The sequence below is a fragment of the Vidua macroura genome, chromosome Z (assembly GCF_024509145.1).
Source record: "Vidua macroura isolate BioBank_ID:100142 chromosome Z, ASM2450914v1, whole genome shotgun sequence".
NCBI classification, from domain to species: Eukaryota; Metazoa; Chordata; class Aves; order Passeriformes; family Viduidae; genus Vidua; species Vidua macroura.
In genome coordinates, this window is record NC_071611.1 from 30,702,437 (window position 1) to 30,723,471 (window position 21,035).

Here is a 21,035-nt window from a genome sequence, read left to right on the forward strand (position 1 = left end):
AACACTAAAACCAGAATGTCACAAGTGGTCCTACTACTAAGAAAAATAGCAGAATGAATATGAAAGCAATATCTTATCCTCAAAGAGGTTTCTTAAGCTTAATTGTGAACTGTAGTTATGTGAATGAGAAAATTAAAAAAAATAGTTCAAGAATATTTCCACTTTCAGATGAGATTCTTTTTGTTATTAAAGAACTTCCATTAAATATTCATAAAGGTTAATTATTTGATGTGCAGGGAGTAATTTCCAACAGGCTAATTTTTCAAACCTCCTTCAAACAGTGTGGATACACGTGCTAGAATTGCACCATCTAATCCTGCATGAGATTCATGAAGTTATAGAGTCATACAATGATTTGAGTTGGAAGAGACCTCTGAAGGTCATTTAGTTCAAACCTCATGCAGTGAGCAGGGATATCTTCAGCTTGGTCAAGTATGTCTCAGTGAGAAAGAAAACTATCCTGTTGTTTCATTAGAGAACTGAAGGAAAAAGGGTTAATAAAAATGCTATTTTGCCACCATTTTCAAATTAGAACCATACCTAACAGCTAAAGGGAAGACTAAGTTGTCCTAAGACCATAGTTTACACATTGTGGCCTGTAGATTTCTCTGGCCTCTAGACTAATTAATTCAAAGAAGCCTGTGAAAAATAACTAACACAAACAAGCCTAGTAATCAGTATGTACTGCAGAGAGTTCATATAGTCATAAAGAGAAATGTTACAGATGCACAAATAAAACAACTGGACTTCAGGACTTTTATCTGTCCTTTCACTCATCTGTCAGAAGAATTCTGTTTTTCACACTGGCACAAATGTATATTTACAGCTATTCAACAATTATTTACATATTTATATATACTTAATATATATACTATATATACATTATATATTTATATATGCTATTTATATAATACATATTTATAATAGTTAATAATTTATAATATTTACAATAACTTTATTTATGTTCTATTTTATATACTTATATATTCTTATATATATTTTATGTATTTACAACAGCTATTCATCCCATCTATCCCAACAACTTCCCCTTCAACAGCATGAAGCATATTCTGATGAGCTTGATACCAACTTTTAGTTTAATCTTTGTCATTTATAAATCACAACTCATCACTATTTCCCATCTACACCCTCTTTTCCAGAATTCTGCAAAACAAACAAGACTCTTTTATAATTAAGACACTACTAAAACAAACAAATGAACTTCTCAAGGTAGAAGTGTTTCTAGCTGCCAGCCTAGCTAGAAAACCAGCAACAAGAAAGTCAATAAAAAAGTGAGAAGGGAATAAGTTATCTAAAATCACAGAATCACAGAACCCCTTGAGCTGGAAAAGACCTCTAAAATAATTTAGTCCAATCATTACCCCAAGGAAGCCTACCAGCATGTCCCTAACTACCACATCTATGCATCTTTTAAAGATCTCTGAGGACTGAGGCTAGACCACTTCCCTGAGCAGCTGGTTCCAACGCTTGGCAACTCCTTTAATGAAGAAATTTCTCATAATATTCAATCTAAACTATTGAGAAATGTCTCTTTTGAAATCCCTCTTCACATATAATGTCAATTAGTAAATAAATATAAGTCCAACACACTACCAGTAGCATGCAACCAATTTTAAACATAAAAGCCTAAATTTGCAGTGTCTTCTCTTTTTGTAATTGTTAGAACAGTTAACCAAATCAACTTACCATACAGGTACGTGAGTTTTCTCCAATGAATGAGTCTCTTAGCACCTGAGTAAGTTTACTTGCTCTGAAGGGTGTGTGAGGTTTATTTCGGCCTAAGGCTCTAATGCACTCCTGAAAGAACAAAGAGATTCTTTATCATGGGTTAAATAAATGTAATAAAAATGCAATTCAGAATCAGAAAATACATGCCTTATATTTGATGCACTCCCCCAAAAATACCATTAAAATGTACTGCTAAAAGCTTGGATTCAATAAGCGTTAGGCTTCCACTTATCATTAAGCTCAGTAGAGAGGAAAGAATTTTAAAAGGATTAGAAGCCTAAAAACTGTCTCAATGTCATCCAAATTGTTTACATCTACTGTATCCAAGAACAAAACTAAACAGTGTTGATGTGAAATGTTCAGGCTTACATTTATTCCTGATTATCACCTACAAAAGCCTGAATGAGCTACAACCTCTGCCAGCAGCAGAAGTATGGGCAGGGACATGGGTTAACTGCACCAGTTAAAAGTAGGGGCTTTGACTCTTATTTTACCACTGTCTTTCTTTACAGCTTAGAAGAAAAACAACTTTCTCAAAGCTTCCACAGGTGACAAACCAAGTAGGCATAGCTCTCTACTGGAAGCAAGCTCTCTACTTATAGCATTGGAAGACATTGGAAACATTAGGTCACTCCCTATTTTAAAATAGTCTTTATGTGAAGAAACAGTTATAAGATCTTCTCTTCCATGCCCAGAGGCAAGGGACTACACTAATATTTGCAACTGAATGCGTTCCAGTGAGCAATACTGTATAGATGTAAATATTACGAAATTACTACAGAAGATACAGCAGAACTAAGTACAGCAGTGACACCAAGATACTATTAATCTAACCATCACTTCTGTCCATTCAGCACTCTAATATTGTCTAATAAGTTATTCCTATGCAAAGAAATTTTAATTTTAAATTTTTGTATTGTTGTCATCATAATATTTTGCCTGTTAATTCCAGACACTGCGTTTTCCTTAACAGACATCTCTTCAGATGCAAGGCTTCCTTGGCCTTTGAAAGTATCTACACACAGAACTTCTACAACCAACCAAACTTCAATTGTATTTCAAATCAGAGGTTTGCTTTTAGCTCCACTAATAAATGGAATAGCCTTTGTGTTACATGAATAACTGTACAGAATTTCAACTAATCCTCCAGCTGCAGACATATCCTATATTGAATTACTGATATGGCAATCACCAAGTTTTAAAATATTTTAATTTAGTATAATGATTTTTAGTTTGCTTACTCCTGAAAAATTAGAATTGGATTATCTCCTTACTAATAAAAAATAATCGAAGGACATCACCAGCTTCTAAATTTGTAACAGAGTTTTAAAGTACATTTAGTTTTCAATACATCTCTGAAAACCAGGTAACAAAATGACAACACTACTCCCATGTAGAGACATTGCAGAAATAAATTCCTGTGCCAAAAATCCTGAACAGGTTAAGATAGGACTGATACCCAGACAGAAAGAGCAAATCTTGGATTATTAACAAAGACCACTTTGTCAGAATGTATTAGTTTAATTGGTACTTGAAAATAATTTCACGGCTTCTGAATACAAATGGAAAAGGTTGTATAATGTTTTTGGGATAGATGAAAAATGGCACACATGTCACTGAGAAACGTTTATGGTTTTGTACCACCTTTTAGACCTCTGCAAGACATCAATTTATTTTTATTTCCCCCTTCCCCAAGTAATTTGGATGAAAATCACTAGTGCAGCAGCAGCAGAACTTTTTGCTATAATTAAGAAGACAAGTTATATAAAAATTAACCAAATATATTGGATGAGCACTATCCAGTACAAAATAAATAAACTGAAAAAAAAAACCTCAAACCAAACCCTCAAAACAAAATAGCTTTATTCAGTTACATTTGGAAATAAGTAGTAACATCAACCCAATGGTTCCTGCATTGCCTACTTCGATGTCAAAGCAGAATAGGCCAAAGTTTTGGAACTGCTCCTTCCAATTTTTCAGTATGCCATAGAATTTTGTAATGACACATTATACATCACAATTTTATGGTGTGTTGTGAGATCTGTTTAGTCAGATGCCAGTCTTCTCCCAAGTTTATACTGGGAATAAAAAGGTAACCACACAGATCTTGGGGTTCAGATTTTTTTATATAAAACCAGTGTTGGTGCTGAGAGTAGTAAACCTAAGCAAAACTAACCAAAACCAGAGACAAATTCTACTGTTTCTCCAGTTTGAAATCAAAAAAATTACTTCCTCTATTTAGACTGAGCCTCTTTTAATCACTATAAAATATCAAACAAAAAAGGCAGATGAATATTTAAGTAGTATTTCTTAGCTCTATTTATATGTCCTAGATTGGATGTATAAAATCTGTAAAGTGACTGTATTAGACAATTTGCTATGAAGAAGGGTTGACAAAAATGGATTTCACCTTTCAAGGTTTATTTTAATTATTTGCTAGTCTTTTCTGGACATGCTGCTGTTTCTTTGCTTTAGTCAATATATTACCAGCAGTAAGTATGTTGTCAGTGTAGTATTTTTTATTTTAAAAAAGAAATAAACAGTGAGAACACTAAGAGTAACTTCCTGTTAGTATTTCATATCTTGAGTACCAAAGTAAGTAATTTGCCTTCCTATTTTAGGTATATATCAGAAATGTCTACAAATTCAACCACTGGGGACTTTTAGTGTACTTGGTTTTTTTGGGGGTGTTTTCTTGTTTGTTTAGGGGCTTTGTTTTTTTTTTTTTTTCAGTTGGTTGGTTGGTTGGTTTTGCTAGGGTGTTTTGATTTTATTTTACAAAAACTGCATGTAAATTGATAGCACAATGTTTCTGCATTGTTTTTACTTGGGACTTACTAAGTGTTCCCTCATGCATGTAGAGGAAAAATTAATAAATTGGTTTTTACCTGTCATATCAACAGACAATGTAGACAAGCAAAGCATGCAAAAACACTAATTTTACTTGTCATTGCTATTATATGTAGGCTTCCACCTACTCCAAGGCAATAGAAACATATCGGTTACCTTGAGTGCTAAAAGGCTCTTGTTAATTTCTGCACCTTCCAGTCGCGTCTGCCTATCTGCACTCGAAGTATCTGCTCCTCTTTCATTGCCAGCCAAATCAATCAGAGAAAATTTACCATGCAATTTGCCTTTCCTTCTGAGAATAATTTGAAACACTGCGTGGCTTCGAGATGAGTGTGCATTTGCAGATGTCTGGCCAGATGTCCTTTAAACAAGAGACAAGCAAAGAAAGACATTAACCGGAGGATCATACATGTTAAACACTAACCTCACAATGACAGGTTTTCAGGGCAGATTCCTGTATTTTCTTACATGTTGATAGAATGTCTAGCACTCTTGGGGACACTAGACATAGAACACTAATAATTGGATATACATAGTACAATTATGCCTCTTCTTCTATCTCTTTGAACGGAAATGGAAGATTAATAACATTTTGCCCCTCTTTTAAAATCAGATCTTCACATATTTCAGATTATCAGAGAGCTTACATAAAAATGCTGATGGCATTTTTATCTGATCAAACAGCAGTCTATGCTCAAGGCTAATTTTAAAAACAATGAAGCTGAAGTCTTGAAAAAAAATAAAAGTAAAAAAAATTGTGCTTAACCTCAGCCAGTAGGCATCAAGGCCTTTTACAGATGAAGAACCTGGCAGCATTCCAGTTTTTAAATTATGTGAATTTAAGTCAGTAAGCTGCTTACATAATGCATGCAATTCACATCCTCTTGAACAATCAGTTATTTCTCTCTAGGAGACAGAGAAACTCCAAACGTGTCTATTTAAAATGTAGGTAGATTATTTACTTGCGGACAACATCATCAAAAACTCACTTGCATATGGAAAGGCATCGCTACAAAGATATCCCAAAATAATTTTGTTCTGAGTTTTTAACCTACTATGGGAAACTGGTGTAATCTATAGAAGATACCTGCAACTGTTGCCTACTTCAATGAGCTTAAGAACATCTTCAACACATTTGACTTCTCGCTCCTGTAATCCCACCACCTGGACTTGCTGTTTACCATCTTCTAACACTCTTAATTTTGTCTTCCTATTCAACAAGTCAAAAACCTTAGGGAAGAAGGAAAACAGAGCAGTTAAAAGAGGAGCTTAAAAAAAAATTCCTGTTTCAAATTCCATTTCAAATAATGCAAAACGTTCAATGGAAATACATGATTGGACAGGAAACGTAAAGAATTCTTTGAAACATAGCTTTTAATACAAAGAGGGAAAAATCTTTTATGTGACAAGCTCAACATTTTGTGTATGAGAAATTCCTTCTTTCTCAGAAAAAGACCAGGTACTTACCTTACCACTGTAGATCTCAAAAAATGTTGCATATACTTGAAGTTCTAACTTCTTATAGTTTGGCTTCTTTAGCATTAAAAAGACATCTCGAGCTGTGAATATATTTCCAGAATAAAAAGAAATCTCATGTGTTTTCATTTAGTGATGATTCATTCATGTGTAACAGTCTATTTTACAGCACCTCATATTTTGCAAGAATAACAGATAGGATCAGTCAACCAAGCCTTAAACAACACAATCTAAATTGCCATATTACACTGGAAGATGCAGAAGACCCCAAAATGATAAACTTCAATAATCTGTTATTGCAGTCTCTAATAATCTGTTAAGTAGTCTCTATTTACATTACTGTGTAAAGGAAACATATCTAGGGACAACTTTTGATGTTACCAAAGTTCCACTGCAATGCAAAGTAAGTAAACTGTTATATTTGTATGACAAAGAGTAGAAAACTTATTGATCTCGACTGTCTGCCCAAACCCAATTGATCAATGAAGCCTCACCTGCTAGTGCATATATGCCTTTAGAACAATCTTGGTTCTTTCCCGAAAAGTCGCCACCCATAGTCTAAATTAAAAAGAAAAAGGCAAAGAAAAAGAGAAAAGCACCATAAAAGTCGCAGAACTGTAGTTTAAATATTTCTTATTTATTAGAACTCATCTAAGTGTGTCATGTAAAAAAAAATTATTGCTGACTTGTAGAAGAACTACTTACATGGGTTTTCCCACTGCCTGTTTGTCCATATGCAAAACAAGTGGCCATTCCCCTTTCAAATATGGTCTCCACTAAGGGTCGAGCTGTAAACCTTAAATGCAAAAAAACCTGTACTTAAAAAACTGGAGTACTTTAAGATGCCACTACCCCAAGGAAAATTAAAATGCTAAGGCCAGAAGTGACAAAATTGATCCTCTACTTTGATAGGTCAAAGGACATATATACTCTAATTTTTGAAGTAACACCAGCTCTAAGGTATCCAAATTTTCCAAACCATCACAAGCTACGAGGTCTCTCTCATTTGTTTTACAACAATATAATCCTTCTTTTAACCCTAAAACAATGATTTCCTTGTTTTAATGATCCAACACCCCACACTTTACTAAACAGAGTCTGGAGCTCCCTCAACATGCCAGAATAGGAAGATATTGAAGCAGGGCAGTGTAGCAGATAGGAGTTTTGTCAATAGTAAATTTCTGCTGTAGTTTTTTTCCCCTCCCCAAATCAACTTCCAAGATTAAATTTGAAAGACAAGAGGCCGAAAAAACATTGCACATCTGATTTTTTGAGAACATGCATACATTAAGAAAGGGCTCAAGATAATGGATACCCAAGTTCTTAAGAATGAAAAAATCTACTTATCTGTGAGGTACTATTTGCTGTGTCAAAAGTATTATCTGAAATATAATTTTTTTTTTCAGATAATTAATTTTATTTTAAGAAACACAGAACTATTGTTCCTACTTTAGCTGCTTATCACCATTATGTCATTGTAAACTCCAAAAGCAAAGTGTAAATTAATGGAGAGTTAAGAATGGAGATGAATCTCTCTGCAAAACTCTTTCTAAACTTTCCAGTTGTTTACACATAAATAACCTAGAAGTGACCAATAAAGAAAAAAATTAATTACGGAAACACTGAGATGCTACAACCTTCTTTCATTTTGCTTTCAAACACAAGATTACTTACAAAAATAATATGGGCAAGACTGAGCCAATCAGCCGCAACCCAGGGTTATGTAAAGAATCTACATCTAGCTGAATCATGAATTTTCATCAAGAATACACCAAATTATTCCTGAACAGCCTTAGTCTTTCTTCCTTTGCTTTTTCTAAGTATATGCCTTCTGTCTTCTCAAGAGGATATTTTCCCATATTTTGATGTCTGTTCTTTCTATATATAAAAACAGAAAAGACTTTACGAAGTCCACCTTAGTAGCACACTCCATTACTTCTGTTTGATTTAATTTGAAACTGTTTACTTTGTTGATTTATTAAAAAGGGACTTTAATGTCAAAATCCAAATAGATCTTAAAATGTATTCATAAAGGATTACACAACTGCAAATGAGACTACAGTAAAAGAGCCCAACTTTACTTTTACTATAACTTTTATTTGTAATCTTAGTCTTTCAGAAACCTGAACTGGTTCTCCTTTAAAACTCCATTAAAATATCCATTCCAACTAGTGAATGTTTTTTAATATTAACAAAGATTTGCAACTCTGTGTTGTGGTTCATGGATTAAAAATACTTAAAATACAGGTCAAGCAAACTAGTAACAGTAGTAATAATGGTAATAATAATGGTAGTAGAAGTAATAATAACAGAGTAGGTACTTTTCTACCTTGGACTGAACATTTTTTCAGCATAGATATACAGTAATTATATGGGGAAAACTGGAGAATCTTGACACAGTATTTTTTTCCCTCAGTATGACCCTGAGGCTCTGATGACAGCACATGACACCTATCTTGTTCTTATTTCTGTTATTATGGAAGACCTTAAAACAGATTGCCCTTCAAGTAATGATCATTATTGTGCCATATGAGGTAGGAGAAGAAAGACTAGAGATCTATAGTTTCAGTTTGAATACAATAATCTTAAAATATATTCCTGTATTGCCATTAATGTACTACATAACTAGTAAAAACTCTGAAAAAACTCAGTACAAAAACACAACATTGTATACCAAAACCAACTCTCACATTAAACGCCATGTTCACACAGATGAATAAAGGAAGGAGGGAGACTAGAAGAATGGATTGTCAAGCAAGAGAATTACTTCAAGCATCATCAACCAGCTGGCTCTCCCACAGCTCTTCAGTATCAAGGAAAGGAAAGATGCTACCAGCTGACAACCAGCAAAGACAGAAAGCTCCAAGGGCACAGCTTTGCTGTTTACAACGCTTTTGTTAGTATTAGTTTTATAAGATTTTCCTTTCACCCCCTTCTCTAATTATAACAAGCATAAGACGGAAGTTTTTATTTCACAACCTTTTAAAAATTCTTTTGCTATCCACTATCAATCAGGGTGTGATCCTAACTTTGACTTCCTAGTTGTGGATTAAAAACAAGAAATAAGATATTTCTCTGTCAATACTTTTTAAGACTATGGGAAGCACTTTCCAAGCATAAGAAAAATTGTATCTTCACCGAACTCCTTTTTAATATCAACATTTCCTGCAAAAAGTTTCATAATTATTTAGATGCATACTAAGATTCTGACCAATATTATGTCAGTGACTAACCTTGCCCACTACTGTATGTACTTCATTTAGTGACTTGTTCAAGGGAAATAGCTACTTTTAAACATGCTTTTAAAAGTGCTGTGTGAATTATTCCGTGCCAACAGTGGAACTGAAACAGAAGAGCAAAGAACAAAATGGAGATCCAAATATCTTTGGTCTAAGAGAGGATATGTGTCTTTATTGCTGTTTGTTTCTGAATTAGAAAGACTTGGAATTTTCAGCAAGATAACTTAGCTCTATACACTTCCATATTACATCAGCCAGATTGCTTCCAGAAGATAAGTTAGCTCAGGTGTCTCAACAATACTGCAATATACACTCTCTCACTTTATTTGTACTCTTTTCTCACCCTGTACTGATTTGTTTCCATCTCTTAATTATCCTATATTCAGACTGCAAGCTCTTTGGTGCAAGGACTCTCCTTTTCCACCAGTTTTCCTGATGACCAAAAGCCATGATTCAGGTTTCTCAGGTGCTGCACACACACTAATAATAAGACAATAACCTGGAAGCAAATGGAGAACTGATTACGTGGCTCAAGTAATCAGCAGCTAAGGAGGCAGGCGATACTTGCTAGAGCCTGGAATGCAGCAGGGCTTGGAGGAGGACTGGGAGTAGGTCTGAGGTCAACAGAGGTGGAAATGACATTGCAGGTGAAAAATTAGGGATAAAGAGTTAAAACAAAAATAAAAAGGTAAAAGAATGGAGGTAGCAATATACCATCTGGTAACACAGAGAATAGGAATAAAGTCTAAGACCAGTGTAAGTGTAACAGTTATTAGTATGGAAAAAACATGAGAAAAAAGATTCACCAAAAAAAGCATATACACATACCTGTAAACCATTTCATTAGGAGCCGTGTCATCAAAGGCATAATCAAAACGAAAAGTTTGGTTTTCTAGGTACCTTGTTAAATCCACCTTTTGTTTTGGTTCATGTACCATCACAACATCTTTACTAGGAATTGTTATTACATCAAGGTCTTTCATTAAAGTTTCTATAAAATAAGTGAAATATATATTTAACTAACAACACATCATTATTTTTTACATTTTCCCATTGTTTACACTCTCATAACATCTCAGATAACACAGCTCCTCCAAGTAACAACACTGCAATGGATTTGGGCTTCTGATGCTTAGATAGTAATCTGCTAAGCAAGAGATTTCATTTTGGAAGTCTAGTCATCCTATCCTACCAATTGCTAGAAATTAAAGAGAGGTAAAAAGCTGTTTAGACTAAAGACCATGATCATTAATTACAGCACTATCACTGTAACTTGTTATGCCTTCTGTAACACTTTTCTTGGACTTGAGGTCTCATTCCTCAGTGATTATACAGTCTTCTACAGCTCACTGCCATATCCTTTGAGTTTTTATAAATATCTTCTCTAGTGGAGAAAGCAGATGGTAGTACTATACTGCTTAGACTGTCAAACTTGAAAACACAAAGAAATTAACCTCCTTAGGATAATACATTTTATTTTAAATTTTTTTCTTGATATTTTCTTTAAATTTTGCTTTCGTTCCTCAGAGACATTTTCCTTTGTGCATTCCTGCTGGAACCTACAGTACATATCTTTAATATATCATTTCTTTAAAGTAAATCCTTTCTAAAGATTATTTCAGCAGAATAAGCTGAAAATGATAATGATCCTTCCTGTCACTGTAACATCAACAGTGAGATCCTAGATTATAATTACTATACAGCACTGAAATTTACTGCTAATTGTTGTATGGTATATGAGTCAGCACAACAGAGAACCTAGTGATCATAATATGCACAAAAATGAAGAGCCTTTGTGTATACAGTCAGGATTCACTAATGTGTCCTACCTGCATTTCTATGTAAAATTTCTTAAGGCATGCAGTTCAAGAATTTGATATGATTTTATTTAACCAGACAGAAACCTTTTCATGAATTAGCATCCTGATCAAACAGTACAATGGTTACCACTGCATTACATTACACACCAATGGAAATGCACGTTCCAGTCAATGTATAATGAATTTTTCAAGTGCACTGCAATAAAATGAAATGCAATTATTCTGCAGCAATCACAGATAAAAAGTAAGGAACGGTGACAAAAAGATATGTATGATGGACAATTCTTTGCACTAAAAACCTTTTAGTTTAACCAGTCAGAGGAGGATTTTTTTAAAAAAATTATTTGGAGTACGACATTTACTTCCTCCTATCTATTTGGTATGAGAACTGCATTCTTTGTTGATCAAAATTAGGAATAATGTCTCTGAAACTCATCATACATTTCAAAAGTATAAATACATGTCACTCTGAACACCTACTTCCTGTGAAGTTAATCCACAGAACAACTGATGCTGAGAATACCTTATGCTTTTGGTGATAATTCTGCATTTTTGAGATGACAAAACAAATTAATTTTATTTTTTCTAATTATAAGGTTACAGTCTAGCATCTTTAATTGTTTTATACTTTTCGATGATTTTATGAGACTCCTTCTTGTGAACTGAGTGTTTTCAGAAGATTGTATCATGTGTGTACTAGGTTATCATCCCCTGCACAGATTATTTAGTTAACACCTTTTTTATTACTGTTTATTCTTAAAAATGCAAAACAGCTTTAAGCATCAAGCTCATTTTTACTTTGACATTCATATTTCTACAAACGCCTCAGATCTACTTTTTTTATTGCTAATACCAAAGATATGCAACCACTAATACCAAAGATATGCAACTTTCACAAAATCAAATCCTACTTCTGAATTCCAACTCATGTCCCATAATGACTTGTTTTCATTTACTGCGACTTCACTTTGTCCACCTCCAGCACAGATAGAAAGTCACATTTTTCCCAACAGTAAAAGTAAAAATGAAAAAAAAAAATAGAAGCAGCAATGTGAAAGGAAAAAATAAGAGAAAACCTAACTATATATTGGTATTAACATAGGTATGGGAAAGGGAACATATTTCTCCCATTTTCCTCTGGGTATGCTTCAGATAATCCTCAATGTGTACTTCTGACAGTACAAAAACAATAAATGGCATCCCATGTTATATCAGCATCAGACTGATGCTCTTTTGAGTCCCTTCAGCTGAACAGAATATAAGAGAAAGAGAAGGAAAGAAACATCTTGCAGCACTGGGTTCAGACAGGCTGCAATCCAGTAGGCATTTGTGTTCCTAAATTCCCACTGAAAGTGAAAGAGCTTCCTAGGAACTTAAAATTTCAATTTAACTAGAATTGAAAGCTGAATAGCTTTTTGTTATTTGGTTTTGGGTTTTTTTTGAATACAGACTCTAGTCTGATGAGCAGGCAGTAAGAAAAATAGTTCAAACACTCATCACATAAAATAGAAAGACATTAAGGAGTTCTTTTAGTACCCAAAGTTTTTTAATGGCATTTGATATGCTCTAGAGTAACTTTACCAGCCCTGAGCAACAACTCCAGGGTGTATAAGTCTTCTGTTTGCCTGCAGTCCACTAGCCCTGTGAGGATGTCTTGTACACGTTCAGGCACCAACCGTGTCATAAGATACTTCCTTGATATCTGATTCAAGATCAATTGGAATATATATAAAAATATATGAAAATATAAATACAAAAACTTGTATGAAAGTTTTCACTGTGAAACTCTCTGCTCAGGAGATCATTTGAAGGATATTTCAAAATAAATGATCCTTGAAGGATACTTCAAAATAGGTGATCCTAATACAATGTAAGAATAGTGAAGAGATTAAAGCAGAATTCATTTCCAGATCAACTAAATACATCCTAGATGACCTTGGGAAAAAAACACAGTCTTCCTGTGCCTCAACTCCTACTACATAAAATTGTGGCAGGTAAACTACTTTTCTCCCCAGGTTATGACAAGTCTATGAATTTTCTAGGTTCATCACACATATTGTCTAATATAAGAGCTTCACCTTTGATCAGTATTTCTAGAGTTGTTTAACACAAATAATGTTACTATCAGAAGCAGCTTTTCAGATAAACAAATGAACAAAATCTTCAACAATCATACCTTTTTTATTGAGAGGTCGTTTTCGTACACAAACACAAATCCTGTGCTCATCAATCTGCAAAGGAAAGTCTTTCAGTGAACTATATCCCAATTCCAGTTAAAAAATATTTAGCTTTATTTGACTTCTCTTTTCAGATTAAATAATTTAAAAAAACTTTTAAATTATTGGTTAATAATTTAAAAAAACAGAAATTTCCAAGACAGTGAGTCATCTGAACATGTAAAAACCCCTTGTGCCTACACAGTAGACAAGAACCCAAAAGGGAGAATCATACATTAACAAAACTCCCCACAGACAGTGATCTAATCTAACAGATCAACAGGTACTATTGCAGGACTATGCAAGCAAATCCAGCTTTATCAAGGTAAATATGCTCTTGACAGAAATTGTCACGTTCTCTGATTTCCATAGAATTTGAGTCTTGATCATCTAAGGATTCCACTCCTCTGACTTGTCTGCAAACTGAAAGACTACATCACCTTCAAAAATCAAATAGTAATCATTATGTTGAAGAGAGTTCTTCAAATAAGTTTCATGGTTTTGTGTGCACATCCCTTAGCATCCCAGGAAAATTTACCATACAAAGGCTGAGTGACTACTTAGTACATATTGGCATTATTTAATCGTAAAAAAATATTTAAGTAATTTAATAATAGTTTACTAAAGTTGGACTTCCAAAACCTACTTATTTCAGTATTAACAATTACTGGAAAAATAAACCCATGTTATATTAAATACTAAAATATATTAAAATACCTATTTTTTGCATTAGCAGACAGAAGTACACATGGAAAAAAAAATGAAAACACACAGCAGAAACAAAGAAGCGTAACACATTTCCATGTTGCTGGCATACTTACAGGATCTGCAGTTGTGAGTGGTCTATAATCCAAACTTCCCCTGAAATCTCTTATCATACACATAATTTCATAATTTGGGTTTGTAGCATCAACATCCTAGGAAAAAGTAAGCAACAGAATTTCTACTATACTTGTGTTTTCAGAAAAGGCCTTAGTTAATTATCTATGAAAAAATACTCATTAACTGATTTTTTTTTCTGCAAAACACCAGAAATGTCTCTTGCAAGTTTAATATAAGTTTAATGCCTTTTTCCACTCTGAAGCAGCTAATTTACTGACCATAAAGGAAACAATTATATGCTTCCCATGTCATTTTGGTTGCACATAATAGAAAATACTTATTAACTGAGAACTCATTAATAGTCTACTCAAGAAATAGAAATTACTCCTGCCTTTGCCAGCACCTTCACACTGAAGAAACATATAGTCAACACTTCCTTATCTCAGGTATGGCACCCTGACAGATGCAAAGATACTCCACTACACAGGTATGACATACACCACAGAGTACAGGTCAGGAACCCCAGTTGCTCTAAACACAATCCTGCTGGATACAAGCCAGTTAAAGTAGCTTTGTCCTAACTATTGGTCCTGTGTTAATTTAAACACATATTTGGATGCACTGCAAATTCTTCCCAGATCCCCAGCAAAGCAGAAGCAATCCCAAGGATACTCAATAGGCTACATCCAGGCTGTGATGGTTTTGGCTGGGATACAGTTAATTTTCTCCATGGAAGAATATGGTATGCAGCTCTTCTTTGGATTTGTGCTGGAAACAGGGTTGACAATACATGGATGTTTTAGCTGCTCCTGAGCAGCACTTACACAGCAAAGCTCTTTTTTGGTCCTCACCCCACCCCACAAGCAAGGCAATCAACACAGCCAGGACAGCTGACCCCACAACACAGGCACAGAAGATGACCCATCCTTAAACCTGGAGCAATCAATACCAGAGTGAATGGACATGCAAGACACCATGCATGGAGTACCAGTAAGCTGAGCCTGAGCCTACCCTGTTTTCTGCAGAACTGATTAAACAACTTCCCATCACTCCTCCCTGCAAATACCTGTTTTACAACACTTCAGGACACACTGCTGATGCCAAACATAGCCAGCTCTGGTGCTCAGACCCTACTAAGTTTTGTATGGCTACCTCCATATGATATAAAATTTCTGAATCACAGCTGGCTGTGTACACAGTGTAGGCACTCTCAGAAAGCACTGGATTGGGGTTACTAAACTGAAAGGGAGCCAGCTCATTCTTTGCACTGGTGACACAGTCAATCCTCACCTCAGAAAAAACTGTGTCCTGGTGATCGGAAGTTGACTGTACCTTGATGTCATTCACTCACTACAGCGAACTAAAAACTGCTGACAATAAGTCTTCACAAAATGTTTCTTTATAACATTCAGAAAAGAGTACTGTTTATCATGGAGAAAGGATTTACCTAATATTCTTCAAGCCCTGTTTAAAGATCTTGCATACTAGAAGTCAGGGCTTGGTGAATTATTGCTGCATTTCACAACACCTTCCTCACACAAAAGTTTAAGACTTAGATGCAGTAGGAGTGTTCACAAGAGCAACAAAAAGAAAATTTTACAAGTAACACCACTTCGAAGTATTTTAATATATAAAGCCAAAAATGGTCATTCCTCACACATAAAGACGTAGTAATGTTTTGTGTGAACGGATGTAAATTTTAAAACACAAATTTAACATAGGTGATTTTAGGTCAACTTGGAAACATCATTAAACCATGAAAAGTAAATTGTATTAATTATTTACTTCATGGTGGTAATTCCCATGTCAGCAGCAGACTGGTACTATCTCTTTAGAGACTAACACATACGCACACAGCTGCCAACAAGATTAAACGCCTAGCTTTGCTAAAGCTTTTTACACCATTGTGACAGAAAATCATTTAATATTAAGAGATTTTTCTCAAAGGATTAGCCACTTCATTCGTTTCACACAAGTTTTTAACAACTGGCTACCAAGCTGCTTGCATGATGAAATTACAAATGTACAGACAATTTTAAAGAAAGAAACATTAGAAGTCACTGTTAAAACTTGAGCCTCAAATAGATCTATAAAGCATCAGAGATTACAACTAATAATTTATCATGATGTTGTATTACCTCCTGTAGAACAGACCCCTCTAAAAGTCAAAAGGTTGGTTATTGTCAAAAATACATTTTCGCTAAGAAATAGCTATGATCAGTAGTTGTTCGCTAAAGAACATGTAGCAATTGAAAGCAATGATTTCTGTAGGAACAAAAAGAGGGGGAAAACCATCTAAAATAGTAGTCATGAGAGCAATCCTACCAAACACCAAAGTATTTGTCAAATCTTAATTTGACAAATTTGACACTTAATTTCAAGATTATCACAGTTCATAAAAATTATCAAAGACTGAAAGAAGCATAATTTTGCACATTTCTCTTGCTGACGTATGATTGTCAGTTGAGCTAAAAATACTAACCTGAGCTCTCTTTTCTCTAAGTTCCTGCTGCTGTAACCTTCTTTTTTCACGCTTCTCTTGCAATTTTTCAACCTCTTTTACACAGTTAGATTTTCTACGTGCTTAAAGAAAAAGATACAATTTAAAAATACTTTCCATATTTACACTGTAAATGTCAATTAAATTAATGTATCAATAATTAGAATGCATCAACTATCAACTATATTTTCAAGCAAATCTGATTTGTATAGAATCATTATGGCATTTAAATTTCTAAAATGCATAACATTTATTAGAAAAATGCCATGGGAATGGGACCATAATTACACCAACAAAAATATATGACCTTAAAAAAATATTTGGACAGATACATGTGATCTCTTGGTTTGAATTAAAAGTAAGCCCAGACAAATTAAACAAAAAAGGTAAAAAAAAAGTTAAACATTACCAGCATGGTTAAAAGAAAACAAAGGAAAAACAAATTCCAAATACTAGTACAATTATGACGAAAATGAATATGTTTAGCCACAGCTTTCTGAAAAGCTCCTCAAGGAAGCTCACAGACAACTGAGCACGTAGACCATTTGTCATTTATGGATAACAACATAATCCAAGAGAATGTACATGTAATCCCCAGAATGAACGAGTCCTTGATACACGGTTTACATACAAGGGGGTCCAAATTCCTTTTTTGCAGCTTGAACTGGAGATATATCTGAAACACTACCATTCTGTTGAGAGGAGGAAGACTGCTCAGGAAGCTGAGTAGGTCGTGCACGTGCAGAACCAACCACTGCAAAGGAAAAGCAAAAAGCTCATCTGGAGATGGAAGAGTAACCTTTCTACCCATTTCTGAAATGCTTTGTTAAGATGAGATAAAATCTCATTTCTAAACACGATTTACTGTGGATGAGGAGGGTCCATACTCATGGCAAGTCTATTAATAAAAACATCTGGTATGCAGACTTTTTTATCCTAGTGCTGTACAACATGATTATTAAGTACCAATGCTGCACGTGCATATTTTTAAATCCTGCAGAATTAGTACAACTTACTATATGCACAGAATGAATTGTTTACTTGGAGATATGCAGTCCTGAAGCATAAAGTGCGTCAATTTTATTTATATTGTAATTATATCCAAAAAACTAGTAAGAAATTAAGCCCCACCATTTCACATTCTCTACATTGTACAAAATGTCCCAACCCCATTAAGCCTATGATCACTGGAGGAGCAAAGCAAAAGAAATTAAAGCCAGTGAAGTGCAGCACAATCTGTAAGTGGAAGAAACAAGCCTTGTCGCCTCTATACCAGAAGGGATCAGATACAATCAGTATGTCTAAACTTATGCATTGATTCTATATGTGCTGAGAACGACAGCTCCTGAAAATGCTGTGATGTCTTTTTCCAGTGAATTCAGTGGGAGTGGTGAGCATGCAAGCCTGTGTGATAGAGCTGAATGCTTTAAATTGTATTTCAAATAGCTGCTTCAATCAGCTCTGCTTCAGCTGGCCCATTTCCTGCACACACTTCTAACAGTGTGTCACAAGAGTTCTAAAGTGAAGGTATCAGCTTTGATCCGTAGCCAGAGATAAGACGCCAAGCGAAGGCCAGCACACTGTACAACACAAACAACTACAGAGACAGGTTTTGAACAGGACAGACAAGACAAATGCCATCATTCCACATATCATAGGAGATCTAGCTTATAGTATAAAATGACTCGACAAAATAAGACAGTGTGCTGAGAAAAGCTAAATTATAAGGCCAAAAAGAAAAATATTTAGACCAACAGTAAACAGTAAGAGGCAAAGTATACATTAAAATACAAGTTACAGGGTTATTTCAAACTAAACAGATAATTTACTACAAATGACAAAATGTATGGATGTGAAGATACTCCACCAGTAAGACATCTCATATTTAAACCACACTAGATCAGAAAAAAACCCCAAAACACTCTTGTATTTTCAATCAGCTTAATACCCCCAGAGCCCAATGGCAGAAGGGCAAAAACGGTCCCTATCGGAAGAGTCTGATCACTTGCAAGCCTACTTGTTTTCCATGTTTAAAGAGATGGACTGGAATCTAGTCTGAAGAAATGTTAGTAGATTAATGTTTGGAAGAAGAATCATCATAATCATCACCATCATCAGTACAAGTCAGTTATGTTGAATGTAGGGGAGAAAATGAAAACAATAAGCAGTAACTATTCTTCCACACATTATAGATGCATTATATCTGTATTCATCCAATACATACTTTTCACCTATTCTTCTGTGGTATTTCAGCGATTTTTTTCAGGTTTTTTCACTATTAACTGTAGAGTGACAAAAAGATCTGTAGGACTTAAGTATTCTTATATTCTTATGATTGTTCACAACAAAACAACAGCCTGTTAGCAAAAATAATTAAAAATTTGAAAATTTTAAAAATTAAAAGCACCCTACTTAGTGTATATTGAAACATTCAAATAAACTGAAGACACTTATCTATGAAAAGTCTATGCATGACTTACCATTGCATAATTAATTATCTTCAAACTTTGGCACCATCAATTAATTCAGCTTAACTTTTATAACTATATATTGCTTAAACTTGCATATAAATATTATTTGTATAGTATGAATTCCTAAGTATACAGAGGAATAATTTTAGGAATTATATACCATATCTTTTACATGTCACAGGCCTACATACCAAATGAGAAATGCAAAACTACTAAGGAATATTAGATAAATAGGAGGTTAAAATGTTACCGTATTTTTTGCTTCATTGAAATGGAAAGAGATAACTTTTACCTCTATTATCTCTGGCAGGAGGGTCATTCTTAGAAGGTAACACAGTTCGTCGACTCTATAAAGAAAGAAGTCTCTCTTATTTGATCACCATATTATTGGAAGCATAAACTGCAGTCCCACCTCTGCTTCTTTCCAGTGAATAAAAATAACACGTCTACAAAAGATATTTTATTGCTGCCAAATCCCACCAGGAAAAGTGAAGGGGTGAAGGCTGATTGAACTGTCTGTAATGTTTCAGAAAACTCCCAAAACCTTTTCTTTATCCTTCATTAAGACATTTAGTTATACAAACATTAGGTCCCAACTCCCTCTCTGCCAAATCTGTTCTTAAAAAAATTTTGAAATCCCTATTCACCACAGGAAAAAGTAAAGTACACTGTTATGAAATAGCACCACACAAAAGTTAAGTTAAAAATTCTAGCATAACATCATGTATAGAGCTACTGTAAAGTTACCAAGAACATATTGCATAGATATTACCAACCTTCACAATTTTGTTTACTTTGGCTGATGAAGCAGGTGGTGGTAGTGTCTCTGGGTTAGGCTCAATATCTTCATCAGGTGCAAGATCTGGGTTAAGTGAAAATATGCTCTCTAAATCAATCTGTAAAATAGAGGATAAAACACATTAATGACACTTGACATAAATCTGTTGCATCCCGCACTTTGGGTTTAGATCAGGGTTCTGATGTGTGTTAGCAGATTCTGCGTACCCCCGTTTTCCCCTGTGTATCCCCCAGGTTTCCCCCCTGCGGTGGCCGGTTCCCGGGTTGCCTTACCATGTGGGCCCAGCTCCCATCCCCCCTGTCCCTTCCTGTGGGTCCTTTCCAGCTGTTACCCCTCCCCTGCGGCCAGGGCTGCCCCGGCCCCGGCGACGCCCCTGCCGTGCCCCTGTTGGCTGCCCCGGGGCCACGCCATGCCCTGGGAGCGCCCCAGGCCCCGGTGCCGTCCCCTACTATGTCCCTGTTGGCTTCCCCAGACCACAGGACACCCCCCGCTCCACCCCCAATACAAGCCCCACGAGGCCGGGGCCGTGCGGCCATATTCCCCAATACAGGAATTGGGAGCACACCAATAAAATGCTCTCAGCTCCTGCCGTGGAGAATTTGGTCCTTCCTTCACCCCCTTTATCGAGGTCCCTCGCGCGTGGTGGTAGAAACAGCCGACCCACCTTCCCGGAGCGCACGGCGCCCGGGAAGAGCGGCGGGACCGGGACCGGAGGAGCTGCAGTGCCCCACCAGGCACGGCGGCTGCTCCAGAGACGGGAGAGACACCAGGATGCCGCATAAATCCTCTCTTTTTCTCCTGTTATGCTTGACAGTAAACAGTAATTATATTTAGTATTTTTACCCAGCAATTTGTTCATGCTAAGGTCTGAATTATTTTCTGTTCACTAAAAATAGACTAATCTTTGGTCTTTGTATTATTTGAAAACACATCATTCAGTAAAGGGATGAATTAAAAATGACCAATAGATAGTGTAATTTTGTAAGGTGGTAAAACTAAAAGAGAAGTAGCTAGTATTACTATGGTAATTTGACAATTACTGCAAAATATGTAAGACATTCTGTAACATAGAAAGAAGGAGATCTCAGTTATC

The 21,035-nt window shown here is 35.3% G+C and overlaps 1 protein-coding gene across 4 annotated transcripts in view; it reads right to left on the reverse strand.

Moving 5' to 3' along the window:
* KIF2A (kinesin family member 2A) overlaps positions 1–21,035 on the reverse strand; it is a 60,349-nt gene that overhangs the window by 13,034 nt on the left and 26,280 nt on the right. For 2 of the 4 annotated variants that reach the window (XM_054002930.1, XM_054002927.1), the window contains exons 3-15: positions 19,920–20,039; positions 19,436–19,490; positions 17,361–17,426; positions 16,655–16,755; positions 14,172–14,267; positions 13,311–13,365; positions 10,143–10,305; positions 6,781–6,871; positions 6,570–6,633; positions 6,067–6,158; positions 5,687–5,829; positions 4,756–4,960; positions 1,708–1,818 (exon numbers count right to left, since the gene is read on the reverse strand). In XM_054002930.1, coding sequence (XP_053858905.1) covers positions 1,708–1,818; positions 4,756–4,960; positions 5,687–5,829; positions 6,067–6,158; positions 6,570–6,633; positions 6,781–6,871; positions 10,143–10,305; positions 13,311–13,365; positions 14,172–14,267; positions 16,655–16,755; positions 17,361–17,426; positions 19,436–19,490; positions 19,920–20,039 — 1,362 coding nt within the window. Of the gene's footprint in view, positions 1–1,707; positions 1,819–4,755; positions 4,961–5,686; positions 5,830–6,066; positions 6,159–6,569; positions 6,634–6,780; positions 6,872–10,142; positions 10,306–13,310; positions 13,366–14,171; positions 14,268–16,654; positions 16,756–17,303; positions 17,427–19,435; positions 19,491–19,919; positions 20,040–21,035 lie in introns of all 4 variants that reach the window. The other 2 variants (XM_054002929.1, XM_054002926.1) reach the window with 1 other exon arrangement.